At 40.7% G+C, this 22,544-nt stretch overlaps 1 protein-coding gene across 3 annotated transcripts in view; it reads right to left on the bottom strand.

Annotated features, from left to right (window-relative positions):
• LOC126281938 (THO complex subunit 2) overlaps nucleotides 1-22,544 on the bottom strand; it is a 292,749-nt gene that overhangs the window by 233,140 nt on the left and 37,065 nt on the right. For all 3 annotated transcript variants that reach the window (XM_049981284.1, XM_049981285.1, XM_049981286.1), the window contains exons 3-6: nucleotides 22,153-22,244; nucleotides 17,361-17,489; nucleotides 7,539-7,654; nucleotides 4,960-5,093 (exon numbers count right to left, since the gene is read on the bottom strand). In XM_049981284.1, coding sequence (XP_049837241.1) covers nucleotides 4,960-5,093; nucleotides 7,539-7,654; nucleotides 17,361-17,489; nucleotides 22,153-22,244 — 471 coding nt within the window. The remainder of the gene's footprint in view (nucleotides 1-4,959; nucleotides 5,094-7,538; nucleotides 7,655-17,360; nucleotides 17,490-22,152; nucleotides 22,245-22,544) is intronic.

The raw sequence follows: 22,544 nt of genomic DNA, 5'->3' as shown, positions 1-22,544 counted from the left end.
TATGATGTTTCCCACCACAGTCAGACCAGGAATAGGGGAGTGGGCGGTAGTCCCGAAAAGCCGGCATAGGCCACCCCAAACAAGAGAGGACAGATTAAATCTATTGAACGAGCTGGTGAAGGAAACCCAGGATACTTTCTTGCTTTCCTTAATACCGCAACGGCACTGCACACATAGTTGTTTGTAGAGGACGCAGTTCGTTAACATAGGATGATGGCGAAAGACACGAAGTGTACAGGCGAGTCAGACAAGGGAAGTGGTCACTCGAGTAAGTATCGGAAAGAGCACACCATTTGAGACGTTGAGCGAGCTGGGCCGAGCAGATCGAGAGGTCTAAGAGGGAATAAGTGTACAAGGAACCAGAGGTAAACGTGGCTTCACCAGTGTTAAAGCACACAAGATTAAGATGATCTGCGAAAAGAGAACCTCTCGGGGAGGCAGCAGGCGAGCCCCAAAGAGGATGATGGCCATTGGTGTCACCGAGATGCAGAAAGGGTGGAGGAAGCTGAGCAACAAGCTGCATCAGGTCCACCCTAGTGACAGCAGAAGACGAAAAGATATACATGGTGCAGAGGGAAAAGGTAAATTCGGGAAGGAAAACACTGGCAGCAACTGCTTGCAGGTGGGTGTGCAAGGGATAGGACAATGACAAACGTCATCCTGTAAAAGCAGCGTGACCCCACCATGAGCAGGAATGCCTGCCATAAGGGGAAGGTCCATCTGTAGCGGAGTAAAATGGGAAAGAGCAAAATGGTCTTGAGGACGTAGCTTGGTTTCTGGGAGACAGACTACAAGCGGACATTGCGATCGCCGGAGCAGTTGGAGGTCTGCCCTATTAGACCAAAGGCCACGGATGTTCCATTGTATAATGGCAATAAAATTTAGGAACACCGGAGAATGAAGAAGAAACACTCACCTGGACGGCCGCTTAGAGCAGGCCGTCGAGGGAGGATGGTCACTGGAATCTACATGTGGAGGATCTTCATCCATCAACTAAGCAGGATCAACAGAGCTACCCCAGTGTCGATCTGTTGAAAAGTACCGACGAGTCGAAGAGGGCCGACGAGTCGAAGAGGGGGAGGACTGTTTGCCTTTGGATGATTGTTTTGGCTTTTAGCAGTCGGCAGAAGAGCCAGACGGCTGCGAACTCAAGGTACGCAAGAAATCTTCTTGGGAACAATCCTTGACGGTTCACTGGCTGCATTGCTACCATCTTCGCCGGTGAGGGCAAAGAACGGGTAGCAGAATCTACAGCTCAGGAGACGGATGGTCAGCTGGATGGCAAGGCGACTTTTGCACCATCAAACTGAACTGTAAGTCACAAGTTTGTGTAGCCATGTTTTTCGTGGGACGGGGATAGGCTAAAATGGTGCTGTCGCTTCCAGACGAAGGGCCATTGCCTTTACTGCTCGCCAACAGTTTCCGGGCAACAGAAAATGGAACCTTCTCCTTCATTCTTATCTCCTGAACAGCCCACTCGTCTTGATAGATGGGACAAGAAGCACCATGTTCTCCATGACAATTAACGCAGCGACGGGAAGGAGGTGGACAGGCACCCTCATGTGCATCCCTGCTACAAGTGACACATTTTGCTGTGTTTTTACATGACGTGCTGCTATGATTGAACTGGTGGCATTTATTACACCACAACAAATTGGGAATGTAAGGGTGCACAAAGAAGACTTGGTAGGAAGCGTTAACCAATCGAAAGTCGGGAACCATGTGCGAGTGGGCACCAAATCGGCAGTTTCCTTCTTCATAACTCGATGAACAGCAGTAATGCACTGATCTGATAGATAATTAGTTATTTCGTCCTCCGTCAAACCATCCAACAGCCGGGTGTAGATAACACCGTGGGACGAGTTAAGTGTCCTGTGAGCTTCCACTTTTATAGGATATTCGTGGAGGATTTGGGTGATGAGTAGTTTCTGGGCCTGGAGAGCTCTATCAATTTCCAAAAGCTGAGTACCATTGTGAAGACAAGTGCTTGACTTCACAGGGCCAGCGACGCCATCCACGCCTTTCTGTATAACAAAGGGGTTAACAGTAGCAGAAGTCTGGTTTTCGTCTAAATGTGAGACTACTAGATATCGAGGCACAACAGGGAGAGACATTGAGGCAGGAGCCTCATTCCACTTTCTTTTACAGGGAACACTTGGAGAAAGAGTAGGAAAGTCAGTCATTGGGAAGAAGTCCCCCACGATTGCCAGCGTCTCCGATGGTGCACTCCTTCTAGCCAGGGGCCCTCCAAAGGGGAGCCCTCGCCTTAGGTGATTGTCCTCACCTTAGCTCACACCTCCCGAACGACAGGCGGAGGGACCAATTGGCAGAGGAGAAAGGTAACATCTCTACCAATCACCCCTCCCTGGGCGTGGCCTGTACCAGGGGGTACGTGTGGGCCCTACATGCCAAGCTGGGACTGAGAATCACCCGCTACTCAGTCCCCTGCTACATGTCAAACATCTGGGTGGCAGTCAGGCACACACAGGGAGAAGAAGAAAAGCTAAGAAGGAAAGTAGGAAAAAAAGAATGGCCTCAACCACCGCAGTGGAGGAAAATGAGAGCAGAACAAGGAAAGAAAGGAAGGAACAAGGAAAGAGGAAAGAGCGAAACAGGGAAAGAGCTGAACAGGGAAAGAGCTGAACAGGGAAAGAGCTGAACAGGGAAAGAGCTGAACAGGGAAAGAGCTGAACAGGGAAAGAGCTGAGCAGGGAAAGAGCTGAACAGGGAAGGAGCTGAACAGGGAAGGAGCTGAACAGGGAAAGAGCTGAACAGGGAAAGAGCAAAAGAGGAAAAAAGTAGTACAGGGAAAGGGCGGTGCAAGAGAGAATATTCCTACAAGCAAACCAATGCAAATGAGCTTCAAGAGCCCATGGAGGCACGATACATCTCCCCAAGAGAGGGGAAAAGGACAGGGGAAAAGACAAGCAGTACAGAAAGAGAAGCGGTGCTGCGAGGGCTAGGGCCCCGTGGTTGCCAAGCATACTCATCAAAGAGCGGTGAGACCCCTGAGGGTAGCCGTCAGATACGACACCCAGTAACTTGAGAATGAAACGAGATATCATTCAGCAATACATTTTAAATAAAATTTCACTATCTTATCTACATTTCATTCACTGCAATGTATGAGCTAAAATCCACCACAAGCAAAGTTTATGCAATGTGTTTTAATCTCTGCAAAATCTTTAAAATTTAGAGCACTGTTTTACTTAATTTCATGCAGCACAATAACTATGGCATACAATGAAAAGAGATTCACTCGTTTATAGAGTGAATATATGAGACGAGCAAATATAATTTTTTTTCACCTACTAGTTTTCTTAAAATTGGATGGTAATTATTTCCTAGCACCCGGCAAGTCCGCATAGGCAGAACTGGATGTGTCGCGCGACCGTCCACTGGATATAAAACCCAATCATGTCCACAATATTAAATGAAATTTCAGTATCAACCGCACATGAAGTTTACAGAATGGATTTCTACCTGTGTAAACTCTTTAAAATCACATGCATTGTTTTACTTAAATTGATGCAGCAAGGTAAGTATGGCGGGTAATTAAAAGAAATTCAGTTCTTTATAGGCTGACAATATCACACTATAACATGTGCAAAAATAAATCAACATTTTTCAGCTAAAAGTTTTTGAAAAATCGGAGGATAAGTGTTCATATATTCCGCAATGTTATCTCTCAGCACAGACATCACCATTGGTGAGCAGTGGGTGCAACAAAAGCCACCCTGAGCACAAAGTGCAAAGAGCATGCCTGTAAAGCCAACTATCCTCGTACAGTTGAAGCATTTGCATCATCGACAGGCACATAGACAAAGCTGAGAACTGTTGTTAGTTTTCATACAAATTCTTCTCCAGAGCCAATGGAATATGCATACAAACCTACATCTGTTCCATGATGATTACATTGCGCCAGCACAGCAGGGTGACTAGACACGGAGAGAAAGAAGATGGAGGAATGACAGGGTGTGTTTGATGAAGGTTGGTTTTGGGAGGGGGAGGCGGCAAGCATACGAGATAGGAATATGGCATGGCTGGGCTCATTCTGGCTGAAGGAGTATTGTAAGCAGCAAACAACGCTGTGGAGAATGTGTTGGGATGGGGTGATGGAATTGTGACAGGTGGAGGCTAGGCAGGAGGGTGTGAGAGCAACATGAGTAAAGTGAGGGTCATGGGAGAGGAGGGAAGACGGTATGGGCCAGAAGGATTAGGGAAACGAAGTATATGTTATAAGGAGAAGTCCTATCTATGTAATTCAGAGAAGCCAGTATTGTGGAAAAGAATCCAGATGGCACAAGTTGTGAAGTAGCCACTGATATTGAGCATATAGCACTGAGCAGCATTCAGCATTCTGCTAGTTTAGTGTTGGTCATGGTGGAAAGGTATGCAGAAGTTAACAGCAAGGTTAGTAGACAACCCTGCCCCTGACAGGATACTGCTACACTGACCAGAGAGCCAAAGATCAACTTAGAGAGGCATAGCCTCTGCTCTTTGAACTTCAACAATAAGACTTTTTAGGAACAGTATTAAGATTTGTAATTTTCAGTTTGAACCTCAACAATAAGATTTTTTAGGAACAGTATTAAAATTGGTAATTTTCAGATTTCACTCTTCTCCACCGAGTAAAATTTTATATTATTGAAAGAGTAAAGTACATTTTCTGTATCTGTCTAGCCATCAATAAACAGACTGCATAACTCAATCAAGTAAAGAATGTGCCTAAAAGAATAAAGTAGTATATCTGAAGCTACATAAAATGCAGTGTATCCTCCATAGTCCCTCCAGACTGGAGAGTAATATGAATTATAAAAAAGTTTTAGTGCACACAAATAGTTACTTCCTTATGTCTAAGCTACAACATAGTACAGGGCGGACTTCCATCACCAGACACACTCTTTGCTTGGTTGAGGTATAAAACAACACTTGTTAGAAATTGTTGAATTTGTTTACCTATTAAAGATTTGATAACTTCGAGGATATTCTTTGGGGTGACGTTTCCAGATACTTCCTGATTTAATTCCGTTATTAGCTTGGCATACCCTTCACTTTCCTCACGAAACAAGTTGAATTTTCTCTGTTTATAGCTGCAAAACATACAAAACAAATAACAGCCATAAAAGATTTACAATGTAAAAAAAAATACAGCATGACAATTATTGAACTATATGAAATAAAACCTTCATAACATCTGAATGATTCATGTTAGGACTTCAAACTGCATGGTTGGCCACGAGGCATGATGGGAATTAGTATGTGCATGCACATGTACCTTGTTGTTGTCAGCCATTTGCATGTGGAAATGTCATGGTACAGCCTAAGCGTATAGCACCTGTGAAGGCCTACTATGTGAGCAATAACAGCCCAACTGCAACTCAAGGTAGTTTGCAACCAAGTTCAAGCTCAAGACAACTGGTTCCATGTGCTAACAATCACGAATTTGATTCACAAATCTGAAAGAATGGGTAGTGTTTGTGATGACAGTGTTGGCAATGTCGGTCAGTCGTCCAAAAAGGGTGAAAACACCAGAAAACATCGAGAAGACACAAACAGTGTTTCAAACCAGCTCCAGGAAATCGATCAGATGAGCTGCACAACAAGTGAGAATCAACTGGGAGACACTACGACAAATTACTGTTGAAGTCCTGTGTTTCACCAACACTACTGTTCACAGAACTGACAGACAGGACTTTTATGTGAATACGGTTTGGTTTAGTGATGAAGCCCACTTTCATTCAGATGGGTTCATCAACAAGCAAAGTTGATGCATTTGGGGGACGGAGAATCCACATTTTGTGATGGAGCAATCTCTCCACCTTCAACTGGTGACTGTGTGGAGTGCGATGTCCAGTCATGGAATAATCAGTTTCATATTCCTTGATAGCACGGTGACTACCAAACAGTACGTGAAGGTTTTGGAAGATGATTTCATCCCCGTTATCCAAAGATACCCTGATTTCGAGAGGATGTGGTCATTCAAGACGGAGCTGGACCCCATTGAAGCAAAAGAGTGTTTGATGTCCTGAAAGAGCACTTTGGAGATCACATTCTTGGGGATTGCATTCTGGCTCTGGGGTACCCAGAGAACACTGGCATGGGCCTCGATTGGCTGCCAGATTTTTCCGGATCTGAACACTTGCAGTTCCTTTTTGTGGGACTATATTAAAGACAAGGTGTACAGAAACAACCCCAAAACTATTCCCAAGCTAAAAACAACCATTCAGGAGGACATCAACAATATCGGGGTTCCAACACTTCAGTGGGTTGTGCAGAATTTTGCTATTCGTTGGCAGGCATATCAAACATGTTATAATCTAAATCCAAATATCTGTAGTAACATTTACATGTTGAATAAATTGTGTGCATGCCTTAGTTTGTAACTAATTTGTGGTTTTTCCCCATATAGTTCAACAATTGGTACCCTACAGCTGTGCAACAAAAATATTACTATGAAATAATATACAAAACACACTGGCTACAAAAGGATGTTCCAGATATGACGAAATACAAAAACTGAGTACTGTCAAACAATTTTTAATACCTTATTGACAAAAAAGGCAGGCAAGTATGGCTACTTTCAGCATCTGAAATTTGAGGTGACATGCACTTCAGAAATGGTTTTATTGGGCTGCACAATAAGCCCGTAATCTCAGCAGTTAATACACACTTGTCATTATCTGACATGTCCTTTCATGTACCAAGTGAGTGACAATTACCTCCCTACAAGTTTTCATTATCATTGGAAAACTCCACGAACTCTGTGTGTGTGTGTGTGTGTGTGTGTGTGTGTGTGTGTGTGTGTGTGTGTGTGTGTGTGTGTGGGCGCGCGCTTTCGCGCGAGAGTCACAGAGTCACCTCCAGCACTTAGTTCATGTTCCACAAAATTCGAATGGATGACCTGAATGAACTTTAGCACTTTTATTTGATTGAACTCTTAATTTGAAAAATTTTGTAGCTACTCATTACAGTCAGATCTTATCAGCTATGGATCAAAGTAGGAATGCTTTCCTGCACTCAACTACTCAAAGAAATAGAGATCATCATCATAAAATTCCAAAAATGTTATTATAATGATTGAATACTGGCAGCAAAGATAAATAAGTACAATTATTATACCAAAATAGATAGTATAATGAATCTGTTCATTCTGGATTCTAGTGTACTAGAAGGGCCAACCTAAACAAACTTAGACCCTTAAGCTTATCAATGTAGATGTTATGCTTGCATCAGCAATTTGCCGTGCCTGAGTCACGACCTCTTACCAGAGTACTGACACATCAGTACTCTCACATGAGGAGAGACACGACGGGTTTCGACACAACTACACATATCTGAAGATTAATGTGCACATCAGTCACAGAGAATGTTTCGAGTTTAGGGACTGGTAGGTGTTTCTCTTATACAACATTGTGTTAGCTATGGAAGGACTTTCTTCAGTATTGTGTGTGTTAGTTTTTGCCATTTCAGCATACAGCAAATCCATCAAGCAATGTTCTCCCAAGGCAATTTTTCAAAAGATACTTGTTACTTACTAGAGTTTTGTCTTCACTTTTATGAACTTTGTGTAGAAACTTCTGTTCTTTAGCGTACCAACATCCTGCAGAGTATCAATCTCCAAACGTTCTTTCAGTAACTTGTCTGAAAAAAACTACCACATCAACAATTAATTCTATTGTTGTACTTCCAGAAATTAAGTATCTGGTAGAAACAATTGGTAAATTAAAATAACAGTGCAATTAATGCAATGGTCTGCACAATGTTTTCAGTCTGTCAACTGTAGACCTAAGAATAAATTTAACTCCAAGTAAATTGCACTAGCACCAGTATCTGCACCATTGCAACCTAAACTACACTGAGACCTTAACATTAAACCCTGATATTACAAAGGCAAAAAATTAAAATAAGTGCAATCATAGATTTTAAATAGCAACATTTTCCCTTATGCATATGACTGTGAATTCAGACTCATCCACACAGGAGCATATTGATAGTTGCCAGTACAGTGAAAATGCTTTTAAACTTTTCAAAAGGCTTTAAAAAAATGTGAATAGCAAGAAAATTTAAATGGCGACAAATAACTTTCCAAACCATGATGAGTCATTTTACTAACTGTATTGGCCTTTAATGTGAAACTATTGACCTTGTATAAGTTGGACATTTCATGAACATATTAGTGGCTCCTACCATTTTACCAAAACATCCAAAATTTTTATTTGTTACAACTTCTTCTGATGAATTTTAAGTATTTAGTTTTCAAGTTCACAAAGATATTCAAAAGTTTTAATACCTACACCTGACATGGAAATATCTTTCTTTATTGTATTCACTGATACATTTGGTAAAACATCACTGGAAGTCCAAAAGTATTATTACAAAAAATTAAAACACACACACAAGTATGGGATAGCAGAAGTGAATGGACAATGTAGACTAATGTTTGACAGAACCAATTAGACAATTGCATGAGATCTTGATTTAACTGTAGGCAGGTATGTAGTGGCATAATGAAATATAATTATGTGGGACACATATATTGAGCAGAATGTGCAGTTAAATTTAGCTGTACTGTCAAGTCATGACCCAACCAACACCTCCGAAGTTGGGAAGTATTCCAAAAGAACTGTATAAGTGCGTGACAGTTATGGTTGTCAATAGTGTAGATGTTCATTTCACTTGCAGCTATTTAAGCTTAGTATTAGGTCCAAACCTAACCACCACCACGGAAATCACTACGTACTACACTCATAAAACTGTACACCAAACACCATTTTGTAACATCTCTATGCAAATCAAAGACTTTGATATTTTTTTACAATGTCCCTACAAATTCCATGAACTTAATATATTTTAAACAAGAGAAAGATCATCAACCGTTTGAAACTAGTTCACATATTATCTGTAGGCAGCACTATCATAGCTCTTGTTAATCATTGTCAACACTTCTTCGGTACGAAAAAATGCTGAAGTTTAGCCCGTCACAGTTTGAAACAAGTTCGTATATGACCAGGAAGAAGTGCTAATGTAGTTCTTGTGTTTTGTTATCACCTTTTCTTCCATTCAAACTAATACTTAAGTTTAACCCACCACAGTTCTGCCTTCACTAACATGATGGCTATGAACAGCATTACAGACAACATAGTTTTTGTTAGATTGGTAAAGTTAGTAGACAAATCACAAATGACACAAATCATTCTGACTTTTCATTACTTCTGCCAATTAGAACTAGTGATGAGGGAGCCCAAGGCCGCAGAAAGGTAGCTGTATAGAATCTGTAAACACTACTTGAAGGCTAATGCCATGCTAGTGCTATTTTATGTCAATTACACCTTTTTTGTCTGCAATAATATTCTTTAATTATGTATGGGCTGTGGGAATTCTATAATGTTAACACAAAAGTGGAAGTGATTTAACATTGTAAATATACGGACACACCAAGAAAATGCTCCCAGAATGAGATTTTCACTCTACAGCAGAGTGTGCGCTGATATGAAACCTCCTGACAGATTAAAACTGTGTGCCGGACCGAGACTCGAACTCAGGACCTTTGTCTTTAGCAGGCAGGTGCTCTACCAACTTAGCTACCCAAGCACGATTCATGGCCTGCCCTCACAGCTTCAATTCTGCCAGTACCTCATCTCCTACCTCCCAAACCTCACAGAAGCTCTTCTGCGAACCTTGCAGAACTAACATTCCTGGAAGAAAGGATATTGCGGAGACATAGCTTAGCCACAGCCTGGAGGACGTTTCCAGAATGAGATCTTCACTCCGCAGCGGAGTGTGCACTGATATGAAACCTCCTGACAGATTAATGCTGGTAGAGTACTTGCCCTCGAAAGACAAAGGTCCCGAGTTCGAAACTCAGTCCAGCACACAGTTTTAATCTGTCAGGAGGTTTCATATCAGTGAACACTCCACTGAAGAGTGAAAATCTCATTCTGGAAACATCCACCAGGCTGTGGCTAGGGCATGTCCCCATGATATCCTTTCTTCCAGGAGTGCTAGTTCTGCAAGGTTCACAGAAGAGCTTCTGTGAGGTTTGGAAGGTAGGAGATGAGGTACTAGCAGAATTGAAGCTGTGAGGACGGGTCGTGAGTTGTGCTTGGGTAGCTCAGATGGTAGAGCACTTGCCCACGAAAGGCAAAGGTCCCGAGTTCGAGTCTTGGTCCTGCACACAGTTTTAATCTGTCAGGAGATTTAAGGAAAATGTTAACTACGGGAATGTAAAGGTGGAGTTACACTTCCCTCACCTTCATGTGTAGCTTGAGCAATTTAGAACAGAGTGGGTATAGGTACATTTACACATGTGAAGCTTTTTGTGCACACTAGGTACATTCGACCATTGCACAAAGAGGCAACGACACAAACATACTGGTGCAGAGTCAAGCATGCCTGTGTATGTGAATGAACCACCATGTGAAGACACAAAAGTCTCCCTATGCTATGAGGAAGGGCACGTGCAACAATTGTGCTCCTGTCCGGTGTTCTCCCTGTTTCATGCTCTGTTTTATTGTGTCCCATTTTGGCCGAGTTGTTCAACAAGAGAATTTGAACAATATTTCATGCTTTTCCCTTTTTTCTGTCTGATTAGTATCACAAATTATAAAGATAGGTGGAAGATAATTACTGTCCACTGTTCCAGACAAATAAGATCAACCTGGAAACAACAAATGCAAACCAGAACAAAATAAAAAGACTTCATTCGTACTTCCTTATGAAAAAATGTCGAAGAGAAATGATTCTGGGGCACATGATGGGTTGAAGCTATCCTGATTGCTTTATGAGCTGCTTTCAATAATGAATAATCTGCGTTGATGATAGCACATAAAAGAACACTGAACCTAAGCACATAAAAGAACACTGAACCTAGCAGAAATGTGCGTACATAAAATTATTTTTGATTTGCAAATAGACTCTGTAGTAACCCAAAAGCTAATGTATTGCATTTCTTCCTTAGCCACCAGTCAGCCCCTGTATTATGCAGACCCATGTACGAGGGAGATTCAAATATAAATTATAATTTATTTGCTATACATTTATTGAATAACTATTTACAAAACTGAAACCTTCAGCTTTTCTCTAGATAACATACTGTGTGCTCTACACACTTTTGAAAGCGATTTGTAACCTTGAATATTTCTTGTCAATAAAATGTTTGAGGATGCATCACCACCCAATTCCGCACATGCTCTTTGTTTTTTGAATCGTTCCCAAATGATTCTTTCATAGATGCAAACATATAATAGTCACGGGGGTGGGGGGCAATCTGGACTGTAGGGAGGGTGGTCAAGAGTTTCCCAGAGCATGTCCTCCAATATGCCCCAAGACAAATTCCCAGTATGAGGCTCAACATTGTCTTGGAGAAGGATGACATCTCCGAAGCGCATTCCTAGCCTTTTATTTCAGTAGGTGGCTTTTGCTGACACTAAGAGTTGGCAATAGTATTCTGCATTTACCTTATGATCATGAAGAAAATCAACAAGTAATTTTCCTCTGTAGTCAGAAAACACAGTCGTAAGAACTTTTCTGGCTGAGAGGAGGGTTTTTGCCTTCACTGGGCAGGGTCTATCCTCTCTACACAACTTCTTACCATTTCTGATTCTGGAGTGTAATGATGGACCCATTCCTCATTACACGTGACAATGTGCTTCAAAAAATACTCCACTTCTTGCCATAACTGATTCAGAAGTCTCTCACAGATCTCCAACCTGACCTGTTTTTGTTGTTTCATTAACAACTTCGTAACCCATTGAGCACTAACTCTATTATATGAATAGTTCCCTGACAGTGGGTCAAATGAGATTCTCTCCAGAATATTCACTTTTCAGTCTGTCTATATGAAAAAGTGAAGTCATTCTGAGAGGCAGTTATTGGCTCCAGTTGATGAACAATCAACACTGCCAAGTACTACGCCATTAATACTTAAGCAGGGGCGCTGATTTTTGTAACAACAGCGGACGCGCGGCGTACTTCGTACCCATGTAGTCAAAAGCTGTCATTATGCTACAAATAGCAACATGTATGAGCTAAATCACAGTTTAATTTTAGTTTACTTAAACAACAATACAAAAAACTATATTACATCACTAATTTATTATTTGATTAAACAAACAAGAAGCTTTCATATCATTCTATTGCTGCAGCTGACTATTCCAACACTTTTTAAGCACATACTGAACAAAAACACTCTTTCATTGCAATATAAAAGGACAAACCCTTTATATCTTGAAGTAGTATAACAAATTTCTTCCACCTACACAGTTAATTGTCTTACGCATTTTCGGAAAATGCTTTACACTTCTCTCATGTGTGCACTCTTTTTACATGTCCTTTCCAAACAAAGCTATGGCATGAGTTACATCTTATGGTAGTAAATGCGTTTCTTGCTTGTCAAAGTAATATAACTGCCATGTTTTGTTTCGGCACATACGAAACTAGTGTCATATCATTCTGAAAACCAAATAAAGAGGAGTGGATAGCCCTACATTTCCCAGGTAAAGTTCTTGTGGATCTCGTGTTTGTTTTTTCTCAATGTGCCATGTATGTTAGTCGCTTTTACAAAAGGGAGTTGGCCAAGGAATAGGTAGTGTACCAATTATTCATTGTAACGTTTCTTCCTTAGACTTCAGTGTGAGTAACTAGCCTACCTACAGTATCACAGAGAGAATTAGAAACATCATATGGCCCTTTAGGTTATTTTCCACAATATACTTCAATATTACTAGTGAAGAATGTTTCAGCGTCTGCTAAAACAAAAATCTTTATCCCTTACTTCGTTCGTTTGTTCGGGATATACTGAACAAAAGAACAGTGATGCCAGAAAGGTTGAAACTTTTCACGTACTGTCAAAAATTGTCCTACACTATAAACGTTCCTGCAGTTCACCAAAGAGGCATTCAATATTTGCCTTATTGCGGCAAGTTTATCAGTTACTCTTCTTTCTTGCATTGTACTCTTGTCGTCAAAATGGATACCTAATGAAAGGAACAGAAATCTTCTGTACCTCATCACAGCTCTTGTAATCTCGATACCAGTACCATTTGCTGTCCACAGTCCAATGACGTTTGTGTGGTTTGCTTTCTTAGTCCTGATGAGGTACAGCAATCCCAACAATGCCATAGTTCACGCCATGTAGTTTCCTTAGCATTCCTTTCTCTGGAATATTATACACATTCTTTCTTAGAGTGAATGTATATGTTCATGTATTTTACAATTTCATCAATCATTTCCAGGCTAAGTATTGTCCACAAAGCCTCTGTTACACTTGTAACCCCTCTGGCAACATGTAGAGGCCCACGGAATACTTTCAATTATGTTTTTTCTTTATGTTTTCGAAGTCACATTACGACATATTTTATTCCATTTACATGTTTTGTACCTCCCAGTAAGTGGCTATTCACAGTCATCTTTTGAATCGTGGACTTGATCAGAATCTGAATTGCGGTCACTTCATGTGATAAATTCCTCTTTTTCTTCTTCTTCTTCTTCTTCAGAGTCGTCACCATTTATCTTGTCTAGTACAGAGGTGAACTCTGAATCTTAGTTGAATAACCAATCAAGCTTGTTGTCTGTCAGCTTTGATCTCCCCTGTATAGTGATGTACCCGCCTGTTACATGTTATCTTTCAATTTGTTTAAAAAGGAACGAAATAAAAGTGAAGGAAAAATTACTTATATGAACAGGCGCGTGGCGTATGTTGTACACTAACATGACACATTCACAGTTTATTTTAAATTACTGTAGCTCATTACTTACTTTACTTTTCTGTGTCCAGATCAAATTTTATTTTTCCAATAGTTAGCCACCGCTACGACTCTGCCGTTGGCTTGTAGCAGGTCACTAAAACTGCAGGGCTCCGGCAGTAGTCGGCACATGAGCAGATGTGCCTCGTCTTGTACCTCTCTGCATCCGCAAAGAATGTCGTCATCGTTAGTCAGCACTCCTCACTTGCACAGATTAGTTTCGCATCTGGGTACACCAGCCCTCAGCCTATTTAGTGTTCTCCACACTGTATAAGGAAGTTTGTTTCCAGGTGCCATCTGCTCTTTTGGTATTATCTGCAGTGCGGTTTGTTCATTCTCCCATTTACAGACTCTATTATCTTCCTGTGAACCGTCAAAGATCTTGGTTCTTGCAATAAAGCTGTTTCTAGACTTAAGCCTCCGAGCGTGAGTGATGTGCTCATTCAGTGGGTGTCGAGAATCTGTTTCTTTCTTTGTTACAAAGAAGGAGCCTCCTAGAAGATTGTGAGCCTAAAGACTGAATACAGGCACAATCGGACGTACCCTGGAAACGGTGAAAGATTTCACTGGCTAATCCTTCTAACAACAGATCACTGTAACTCATGTGAACCTAAGACAACACAACTTCTCACTGTGCTAGCTGAAACAATAATGCAGGAATAGGTAGGGGCTTGCTATTATAAAACAGCAATGGAACTTTGCATGACAATGTCATTTGCAGTTTGCGCACTTTACACACAGGCTCGAGGGTTAAGGGAGGGGGAAAAAAAACCCTGACGAAGAATTTATGAGCTCAAGAAGGACAAGTTACCTTTGATGAAGGCACACAAAGACACCCTCCAAGATGATGACACTTATTACTTCTTGAGGAGCCCAGGAATACGTGAAACACTTTTATTCTTCTTCTTCTTCTTCTTCAAAGGCAAACATTTGTAAAACTAACAATACATAAGTTTCTGTATAATAAATGGGACACAGTTAGTTCCATACAAAGTTCTCCTGCAAAACAATGACTGTCCACAAATTCACACTACTTTATCATTACACACAAGTTTTCTTCTACTCTTAAATTCGCAAAACAAAAATCTGTTCCATCTTGAAATTTTTCCTGAATGTTTTGCAGCAAATACTGTACTACGGTTCATTATGTAATATGAATAACCTTTTTGGAAAAAAAAGTTCCTAGGTACTGGTCAATATTCTGAGAAGAGTCCATAATCTCAATTTTCTTTGTGCTTTGAAACTTGGTAAGTCACTACACTGTCAAAACAATGCAATAAAACAATGAAGTCAGTTTTCTGTAAGTGGAGAGAGATCTGGCTACACCTGTGTGGCTTTGACCTTGTGTGTCAACTGTCTAAGAGTGAGAATTCTCTTGTCAGTGTGGATCAGCCAATTGATGGGGGGGGGGGGGGATCAAAGACATTCACACTTACTTGTGAAAGAAGACATACACTCTAAGACAAAAGGCACCACAAAAGGATTATGCAAACTGATCGCAGCAGTATCAGCAGAAAACGCAAAATGTAAACTTTGGCAGCCGATGGGTGAATGAGTGACGCTGCAGCACATTTTCACAACACAGCTGCTACGGTAGTAAATGAGATATGTTGATACCAGGGCATAAAGTCTTTGTGAATGTCTTCCCATATACTCAGCTGGACAATAACTATGTTTCACACACAGACAGGTTAACAATATACACAGATGTCAACATTTGCGAGAGGATTTGTAGCTGTGCTCAAAGAAGCCGGTTGGAGTAATCAGCAAATCGCTTGATGTTTGAATAGGAGTAATTTCACTATTCAACAATGTTGGAACAAAAGGATAAAGCATGCCTGAACACAGCGGCAACAAGGAAGCGGCCAACCTAGAGAGATAACAGAGTGTGAAAACCGAGCAATTGTCAGAGAAGCACTAAGAGCCCCGATTCACCACTATCATTGATCTGATGTGCAACTGGTGCTTCAGTGACCACAAGAACAATTAACAGGAGGTTCAGAGAAAGAGGGCAGAGCATGCGACACCCCTTGCACCATCTACCATTGACCTCTGTACCCAACCATGATCGTTTGCAGTAGTGTAGGGTTTATTCAGACTCATTGACTGGAGAAGAGTTGTCTTCAATGATGAGGCCTGCTTTGAATTTAGCCAAGACGTGTCTGGAAATGCCCTGGACAGTGGTGGAATGCCAACCTGACTGTCACCTGCCTTACAGACCGACAACCAAGAGTGATGGTCTGAGGTGCCATTTCTTTGCACAGCAGGACCTTTTTGGTTGTCATCCACAGCACACTTACAGCACAGCAGTACAGTGACAATATCCTACACCCCATTCTGTTGCCCTTCATGGCAAGCCATCCTGGGCTTCCCTTTCAATAAGATAATAGCCACTTGCATACTGTGATTTTCTGCTGCTTGTCTTCATACTTACCAAACCCTACCTTGGCCGACAAGGTCGCCAGATCTCTCCCTGATCGAGAATGTTTGGAGCACTATGGGAAGAGCCCTCCTACAAGCCTGGGATTTTGAGGATCTAACACAAAAATTGGACAGAATTTGGCATGATATCCCTCAGGAGGGCATCCAACAACTGTATCAATCAATGCCAACCCAAATAACTGTTTGTGTAATGGCCAGAGGTAGACCAACACATTGTCCACTTGCTCAATTTGTGAAGCTCTTTCTCTTGAACACATCATCCAATTTTTCGGAGCTGTAATCATTTGTTTGTCTGTACAAGTACGTCACATCTACTGATTTCTGTCCCATTCAGATAATTCCTTCGTTGTGCAATTTTTGAGGTGTATATCAGGGTTACTACTATTTCAACATATATATATATATATATATATATATATATATATATATATATATATATAATATAAAGTGCACATTTTATAAATAGCATCTTTTCAGAATGACTTATGAAAATGTAAATGATTTATTAGGAAGTCCCCCATAACTATATGTCAAATAACCAGAAAGAATAGTTTCTTCAAAATCGAGCGAGAAACGTTACACAATTAAAAAATCAAGCAAATGAAAAGTAGCCATGTTATTTCTTCACAAGGAAAGTAAAGGTACTTATGAAAACAATGGTTAAAAAAATGTGGCATACACTTTCAAGTTTTTTGGAGGGTGAAAATTGGAAAAAAGAGGCTTTTCCTCCTTCAAATAGTCACCTGTGATGCCCAGGTGCCCAATGTAAACACTCAGCTGTGAATGGGATGCAAGCACAGGCACACTGCGCACTGGTGTCAATGCACCATAAGGGAACACATATGTAGGAAAGTTAAATTTGAGTCTGAAACTGATAACTGGAAACTCAAACCACACTTGTCGCAAAATAGGTATATAATATAAAATCGAAACACAGACAGCTGATGGGCTTCCATTGATAAAATGTATATGTATCACTATGTGTAGCACATGCAAGCATTACAAATACATTAAAATACAAAATGTTTATTTTTAAATTTTCAGCTTACTTATTCCCGCATCAGATCATCAGTAAATTAAATACAATGTTCATACCACACTTATGTAGAACAGATAGTTTCTTTTGAGAATGTGATAATTTGCACTATAAATTTCATAGATGACATTATATACCTTTTCACATTCTTTGACAATAAAGCAGAGTCTCTGTCGTTCATCAGAATTGTTTTCCACACATGTTGTTTCTGCATCTACTATGCTTATAACATCCAGCACAATGGATGCCATGTCAACATGTAGTTCCTGTAAATAATAATAATAATAATAATAATAATAATAATAAATGAAATAAATATTAAAATACAATAAGATTAATGGCACAGACACTAGCATCTTACGGTAGAAATGATACATTAACAAATGAATGAGTGAGTGCATACTAATACAAATATTAATAGAGCAGGAAAGTCCTGGCAGAATGTAAATAAATTAGGAGTAATGAACACCACTCACTAAACAGCATTAACACTGAGTTGTTGTCAGGCATACACATAAAGAAGGAAAACTTGCTAGCTTTCTGAGTAAACCTTTCCTGAGCTATCATGTGAGCACGTGTGCGCGTGCCCGCGCGCCCTAACACACACACACACACACACACACACACACACACACACACACACACAAACTGGGTCCCTACATAGTGCCAACTAGATGCACAATGCCATCATTGCAGTTCGGCAGGTAGACTGGTTGAGGTGGAGGATTTTTCCGGTGGAGTGGGTGCATGGAGAGAGGGAAGAAATGGGCAGGAAGAGGGATTCACCTGATCCTCCTAAACCCAATGTGCCTCCACCTATCTTAAAGCATGATCCACATCTCTGTCCATATTAAACCCACTAAACACCAACAGTTCCTACAGTTTGGCAACTGTCATCCCTTCCACATAAAAAACTTCGTTCCAAATAGCCTTGCCATCCACAGATGGAATATTTGCAGTGATGAGAACTTCCTTGACCAGAGTATGCTGAAGGTCTCATGAAGACCTCCACAGACAGGCACAATCTGCCAAATATATTCTGCAAACAAATTTGCTGTGTTGTATCCTCACATACACCTAACCCTCCATCGTCCCCAAGGATCAGCTCAGAAAAGTGGTCCATCGCCAACCAGTACCAACTGGGACTGGAACAACTAGACGATATGCTTTGCCAAGGCTTTGATTAATTATTATCGTGCTCCGAAATGAGGAACATCCTACCCACGATTCCCCTCCACAAAAAGTGGTATTCCATAATCCAGCCAACCTTAACAACATCCTAGTTCATCCCTCCATCCCTATGCCACTCCCACTTCTGACCACTTACCACAGGGATCATATCACTGCCCAATCCACCCACTCTACACTTCCTATTCCAGTCTGCTCAGAGGCTTACCGCATCGTGTCAAGAGGCAGGGCCACCTGTGCAAGCAGCCACGACCTACACTAATTCTGCTGCAATCACTGCACAGCCACCAAACAGTGGCCAGTAACAAAGTGGTACATCATGCATCTGAGAACAACATGTTCGATTTCAATGGCTGTTTCACACCCCAAGTCATCTTGATCCTTTCCTTAAGCACCAGTTTTTTTTTTTAAATATGTGGATGGGAGTTATCGTTTCAACACATCCATCTCTCCTGTAACCTTTCTGGCCTCACAGTCTCCACTAACTGTCTTCGTAACCCCCACCCAATGATTTTCCCTCTTTCTGTCCTATTACCCGCTACCTATTCACACATCCACCCCACTTTTGGCATGTGCCGCTCCCACCAGCTTTGGCACCTGTGCATTGCATGCCTCACACACATACCTGCCACATCTCCCTCATATTCATCCACATCTACAACCCTGCCTCCTGCATTCCTAGCAAGCAAACTGGCTGCCTCCCTCCGAGCCCCTAGTTACCCAGAGCCAATATCTCTTCCTGCCTGTCTCTCCATTTACCTGCCCAACTGACAACTCCTACCCCACCCAGTCCACTTGCTGAACTGTGGCCAGTGGCACTACGTAGGGGCACAGGTGTGTGTGTGTGTGTGTGTGTGTGTGTGTGTGTGTGTGTGTGTGTGTGTGTGTGCGCGTGTGCTCTAGCTCAAGAAAGTGTTAATTCCAAATGCTAACAAGTTTTCTTTCTTTTTTGTTTGTACTCGTCAAAAGCTCAACACTTCTGCTTTGGTGTGTAGTCTCCTTTACTCCTAAATTATTTACTAACATTATTTAGGAAGAGTGTAGGAATGATACTGGCATGTTTTGCAATTCTTTCCTAGGAAGAGCAGATATAAACATAAAAGTATTTGGTCATTGAAGATTTGCTTGTTTGTATAAAAAAAACTAGCTGTTCTCTTTAGAACAGACACATTATTAACATTTATCTAGTGCAGTCTGAAGATGAGGGTGGGACTAACACCCAAACATTGCAGAATATTTTGTTTCCAGGAATTCCAAATGAATCTAAATAATTTATGATAAAGACCACCCACTGAACAGTTGTATCAAAATGAATGTGTATGACGTGGCAAGTGGTACCATCTTTCGACAACTTGAACTCTTTAAGTCATGCAAATGGGGGAAAATGAGAGGATAAAATAGAGCGAGAGAAATAATCCAAGCACTGAAGATATATTAGTGTTTAATGTACCATCAACAATGAAGTTATTAAAGATGGAGCACATCCTCAGGCAGGAGAGGGATAGCAGAAGTAATCTGGTCATCTCCTATCTCAAAATTTGCCTTAAACATTTTAGGGAAATGATAAAAACCCTAAATTTAGATGGCTGGAGGGGGATTTCAACCAACATCCAAGCAAATTAGAGTTCTGTGTTTTAACTGCTGTGCCATGTTGCTTGCTAGAAAATATCAGCATGGGTGTACGAGGGGGCATCCAAAAAAAGATGGAATAACATTGCTGTGGGCAGAACTTGTGTAATACGCAATTCTGCTGCTTAGTGTGTATAGCGCAGCTCACTGGCAGTTCAGGGCTGCCTCTGTTGTCGACCTGGTTTCTTCTGTTCATCTGCAGTGACTGTTTTTGCTAGGCTGTTTTGCTCTTGTGTGTGTGTGTTTTAAATATATATATATAATGGTAAGTTTAAGTTTAAGTGTTCACATGCAGCTGTGAAAATTTTGTTTTATACTCGCTAAAAATGCTGATGAAACTGTTTTAATGTTGAAAACAGCTTACCAAGATGACACTATGGGAAAAACTCAAGAGTACAAGTTGTTTGCTTTATTTAAAAAACTGGTGACATGTCGACTGATGACAAACCTTGTTCTATCAACTGCCCGAATTGATGAAAATATTGAAAAAACTCAAGAGCTCGTGCTGGCAGACCATTGACAGACAATTGATCAACTGTCAGAGATTAGTGGGTTATCTTGCAGCTCAGTTCCGCAAATTTTAAGGGATGATTTTGGAATGAACAGGGTTGCTACCAAGTTTGTTCCTCGGGTTCTGATATCAAACATCAGAATAAGGCTGATTTGCTTTCACTGATGCCAAGGGCGTATTCATTCAGAAATTGCTCCCCCTTGTCAGACTGTCAATCAAACCTTTTATTTTGAGAATTTTAAGAAGATTGCACAACTGTTCATCAAGGGACCCAATTTATGGTTCATCCACTACGACAACACACCTGCACAAAAAGTCATCTCCATTAGACAGTTTTGGCTAAAAATGGCATGGTTCCGATGATTAACCCACCTTACTCACCTGACCTGGCTCCTTGCAACTTTTTCTTATTTGCACACATGAAAAGGGGCATGAAAGGTCACCAACTAGACAACACTGACAGCCAAGAAAAAATGAGGGAGGAGCTGTCAGCCATTTATAAAGATGACTACAAATAATGTTTCAAATAGTGGAAACACCGGTGGGAAAAATATATTGGTTGTATTGGAGAGTATTTTGAAGGGGATAAGGTTGTTTTGTAAACAATTTGAAAATATACAGCTTTTAAAAAATAGTTCTGATTATTTTTGGGTACCCACTCATAGACTTAAGTTGCAGCTATGCTAGATCTCAAACTTCTGCACAGCCTTTTATTTGGGTACAGTCACCTATCAATCATCCACCATATTAAATGGTCATCGACAAATGTGGCCAAGAGCAAAGTTGCCATTCAGTGACAGATCATATGGCTGAGCACAAGCTGGATCCCATTCTGTCAATATAAGATTATCTCAAAGATGTAGACAGGACTTATCCTTACATGACATTCACCAATCACACAATGTCATTGAGTTGAATCTCTTATAGCCTCTGTACTTAACCCACCACCATAACATTTTAGCACAAAAATCACTTGCATATGATCCCTCTCCCAAATTAATCTACATCCACACTTCTCTCTTCACAATCTACCTCTATCTATGTTCCATCCCCCTCCACCAAATCTTTGCCTTCTATTTATGTGCATATTAAATAACATGCCCTTCTCTTACCAAAGAAACCTAGCAAACACCACATGTGCTTACCATTCCCTTGCTGCCTCTAGGCCTATACCCCAGTCACTCCTTTTTACTTCAACCCTCCCTTCCCATACTCCCTGAATCCTCTATTTCACCGATTCCACCTGACACAAACCCCGTACCTGTCTCCAACTGGTCACAATGTCAGAACAATGTAGCCCCGTCTGCGTGTGCACTTGTGTGTGTGTGTGTGTGTGTGTGTGTGTGTGTGTGTGTGTGTGTGTGTGTGTCCGGGCGCTCTCAAACAGTGGTTTAGTGGGCTGTTCACAAATGGTTATCTAGTGCTTTTCTGACTGTAAACTACACAGGGCTTTCTGGTGTTTTTAATTATTATAATTCCTACAGTAACTATTCTTACATTTCAAATAAAAAACTGAAGAATGTGTTGGTATTACTCCACAAAATACTTAATGTTTAACATGCTAAATTAATTTTAAGTTGTTAAAAGCTCAGAAAACTCACCAATATTTCCCCTAAAGCAGCTACAGTGGCATCCCTTCTTAGGGGTCCTTTGATGCCATGCCATATTAATTCATACACTGATCTTGTCAAGGCTGAAATAAGAAAGAATGAAATATTTAGTCAGGATCATTAATTTGTCCACTAGAGGCACAATTAATAATTATCTTTCAGAAAATTTTATATTTAATAGAAAATACCACAGAAATGATTTTATATCAACATCACTGCACATATTTTCAGTAGGGCACTACATGGAAAAATGACGACCATAAATTCCACTGTAATTATAAATAGTATTATTACGCTCTTCACATCAAGTGATTACATGTAAAAGTGCCAGGCACTAACAAAATTTATGATGATTATTCTGTTGATTGGAAGGATATCATCTT

The sequence above is a fragment of the Schistocerca gregaria genome, chromosome 7, assembly GCF_023897955.1.
Source record: "Schistocerca gregaria isolate iqSchGreg1 chromosome 7, iqSchGreg1.2, whole genome shotgun sequence".
Classification (NCBI taxonomy): domain Eukaryota; kingdom Metazoa; phylum Arthropoda; class Insecta; order Orthoptera; family Acrididae; genus Schistocerca; species Schistocerca gregaria.
The sequence above is the reverse complement of the archived record's forward strand: the minus strand, read 5'-3'. Positions and strand labels throughout refer to the sequence as shown.